The sequence below is a fragment of the Tamandua tetradactyla genome, chromosome 10, assembly GCF_023851605.1.
Source record: "Tamandua tetradactyla isolate mTamTet1 chromosome 10, mTamTet1.pri, whole genome shotgun sequence".
NCBI classification, from domain to species: domain Eukaryota; kingdom Metazoa; phylum Chordata; class Mammalia; order Pilosa; family Myrmecophagidae; genus Tamandua; species Tamandua tetradactyla.
Window position 1 is genome coordinate 50,916,774 of NC_135336.1, and position 3,658 is coordinate 50,920,431.

At 35.9% G+C, this 3,658-nt stretch overlaps 1 protein-coding gene across 1 annotated transcript; it reads right to left on the bottom strand.

Moving 5' to 3' along the window:
* Positions 1-802: 802 nt before the first annotated feature.
* On the bottom strand, positions 803-1,753 carry LOC143647916 (olfactory receptor 5H2-like). Its single transcript, XM_077117599.1, has one exon. The coding sequence runs from the start codon at positions 1,730-1,732 to the stop codon at positions 803-805; it is 930 nt and encodes a 309-aa protein (XP_076973714.1). The 5' UTR covers positions 1,733-1,753.
* Between the last annotated feature and the right edge of the window lie 1,905 nt (positions 1,754-3,658).

Below are 3,658 nucleotides of genomic sequence, written 5' to 3' on the forward strand. Positions count from 1 at the left end.
GTACATATCCTTTGATAACCCACTGAAAAGACAAAAATGCTGTACAAAATGAAATAAATCCGTGACATGAGTGAGAATCATATCATATCAATGGACCAGAGATTTTGGAGAGTTTCTGCAGGACATAATAAATGACATTGCATTTAAAGAAAAGATGAAAACTAAACATATGCATATGTGCATATCAGATACACATTCAATTTGTTAACAATATTAATCCATTAAAGTCACAGAAGGGAGACAGGACATAATCAGTGCTCTCTTTATGAAGAATAATTATGCAGCAATGTTGGGGAAGTAAAAGAGTATCAGCCAGATGCAAGTGATAAGGACAGATATGGGTACTTTTGAGGGTGAGGACCTCAGTGCCATCAGAAAGACTGTGTGTGGGAATTTAATGTTTAGAGAAAAAGGACAGAGGGTAGAGCTGACTATGGATGATTCAGCAAATGTTAAGAGTATGGAGTGTGAGTAAAGGTAACTTTCAAGGACTTTTCAGGTACAACACAATTTACTTGTATTTTGTTGAGAATTCTTGCATTATTGTTCATGAAAGACACTGCAGTTTTCTTATCCTGTGATGCCTCTAACTGGCATTGATGTCAGACTAATGCTATCCCTTAGAATGAATTAGGGAGATTTCCTTGGTTAAAGTGGGGAAGTGTAAGTTATAAACATGTTACAGCAAAAAGTTTTTTAAAAGATTACTAAGACAATTATAATTACACTAACAAAAACATAGCCACATCTGCATGATTTTTTGTCCTTAAAAATAGAAAACAGACATTTGAATAACTTCACTTTAACATTTCTGTTTTAAAATTTTATTCAGTGAATCAATGACTTTCTTATTTCTCAGGCTGTAGATTATTGGATTTAACAAAGGAATTATGACAGTATAAAACAGAGAGTCCATCATATCTTGATCATCTGCCTGAGGATTCCTAGGGTTTGCATACATAAAGAGAAGAGGGCCAAAGTATAAAGATACAGAAAAGAGATGGGCTCCACAGGTAGAGAAGGCTTTCCTTACACCTTTTACAGACTTCTTTTTTAAGACAGTAAAGAGAACAGATGTGTAAGAGACAATAACAGTCAAAATGGTGAATACCTGAATTGAGCCAGAGGAAATAAAAAGCATCAGAAAATTAATAGTTGCATCAGTACAAGAAATCTTAAGCAATGGTATGATGTCACAATAGAAGTGATGTATTATGTTGAAGTTACAGAATGTTAATCTGAACAAAAAGCCTACATGAATTAAGGAATGAAGAAAGCCACCTACAAATGACCAGACCAACAGCTGGATGCATAGTCTATTTGTCATAATTATTGGATAAAGTAAAGGGTTGCATATGGCTACATATCGATCATATGCCATTGTAGCTAGGAGAAAACATTCTGCGGTTCCACTAAATCCAAAGAAAAAAAACTGTACCATGCATTCAGAGAGAGATATCATTTTATTCTTGCCTAAGAAGCTGACCAGCATCTTGGGAGTCACTGTGGATGATAGACAAGCATCCACAAAAGCTAAACAGGCAAGGAATAGGTACATGGGGGAGTGAAGGTGAGGGTCATTCCAAATGAGAACAATCAGCCCTACATTCCACACCAGAGTAATGAGATATACCACTAGGAACAACAAGAACAGGGGGGTTTTCCACTCAGGTCGATCAGTAAGTCCTGTGAGAACAAACTCTGTCAACATTGTCACATTTTCTTTTTCCATGTTCTTACTGTATGTTCCCTGAAATAAGATGGAATACAAGTAAGAAGAACATTCACTAAGGATATATAAGGTAAAATTAAGGAAAAGGTGTTGAAAGTAAGCCATCCTCTTATCAGACTGACATTTTGATTTTATTTAATACTATAATAATAGTTTGAAACTATTTCAGAGAATTGAAGAAATGGAAAGGAATGCAATTATTTTAATTTCAAAATTCATAAGAATTAAACATTTAGAAAAAAGTAAAGGCAGTTTATATGTGTGTTAAACACATAGGGTCACTGGTGAGTGGATACAGGGTCAAGGGGAAAGATTTTTGAAGGGGTTGGATTATAAAATGAATTCAATGTCATGTGTAGGACTTGAACTTGATCCCTCAGGCAATAGGCATATACTGAGAAAAGTTAAGACAAGGAGTAGCATTGTAAGATATTTTAAAATCTATTATTTGATAGTGTATAAAATAGGCTACAGGGAAGGGAAACTGGAGTCAGAGATAATAGTCAGGAAACATTTATTATGGCCCAGTGTTTCCCAAGCCAGATTACACATCACCTGAGGGAGTTTTTGTGCAAAATTATGATTATTAGACATTACTGTAGAAATTGATTCAGTAGGTCAAGAATGAGGTCCAAGAATACTCATTTACAAAATGTTCCCCAGGTTATTGAAATTCATATGAAGTGTCTAGTCTATGTGTTATATGACATTGGGAGTTACTAGAAAGATGGAGAAAGAGATTCACAAGAATTCAGAATATACAGTCTCTAGGACTCAGTGACATTAGATGTGAAGAGGATGGTAAGTAAAGTAGAGAGGAGTTACTTAGTTGTTGGGTAATTGGTCATCAACAATTGAAATGGAGAACACAGATGAATTGGCAAATTTATGAAGAGAAATGTCCTCTGATATTTTATGTATTAGTAATATGAATCTAGTAGCACTAAATGGAAATAATGAATTAGTTGAATGTGTGGTTATGGATCCATTGGAAAGTATATAAAAGAAAGATAGAAAGACAAGGAAAGAATCTTGAGGAAGTGATATTAAAAGGATTAAGGGATGTATGTTATTTTTTGGATGTCTAACATCTCGTCCCCCTCTCCACCATGAGTCTGGTGTATTCAGAGGCTACAATACACTGTAGAAGCCACAAGAGCTAAAACTTATTTTTCCATTCCACTTTTGCCCAGAGTGAAGAGACTAGACCTAGCTTGGCAAATCAAACCTATCTACCATGGATTTAGAATATGGAGAGAGGGAGACAAAGGAATAAAAGAAAATTTTGTCAGCGTAGACATGCAAGGCAGCACTATCAGGACTCCAGCAAATGTATCCTGCATCCATGACAATGATGTTGGCAGTATAAGCTGTGACATCTGAAATTCAGCATCTGTGACTTCAGTCCTCACTGAATGAATGATGGGGAATAATTTTGATTGTTGGCTGGTTGCCTTGCTTCCTTTTCTTTCTAGAAATTGTTTCTAGCTGAATATGCCATCTCCATGTTAGAGAAAATTTCCGTTCAATAAACTCATGTACTGTTTAAATCAACAAAGCAACCTCTGTGGCTTGAAATTGAGAATCCTGCCTCAATCAAAAGATAGGCAAGGGGGGGGGGGGAACTGGAAAGTGTATTGCGGAAGTAAAGAGAGAAACAATGTTAAAGGAGGACCTAATGCCTACAGAGGGAGTATGGCCCTGTCAGATTAAGGAGTGTGGAAATTTCCACCGAGTGTGGAAATTATGAGATTATTACTGGCTATAGAGAGAGGAGTTTTTGTTTCAGGTTTGTGGTAGATTGGTGGCCAGAGAATAATAAGTGAATAGTAAACAAGTGGTATGTTCATCAGTGAGGAGAATGATAGTAGTCCAACATACCATGAACTGTGTCTACTATTTTTAGACAACTGTAAAATTAGTTTC

Coding starts and splice junctions, on each gene's coding strand:
- LOC143647916 (XM_077117599.1), bottom strand. CDS start 1,732: ATGGAAAAAGAAAATGTGACAATGTTGACAGAGTTTGTTCTCACAGGA.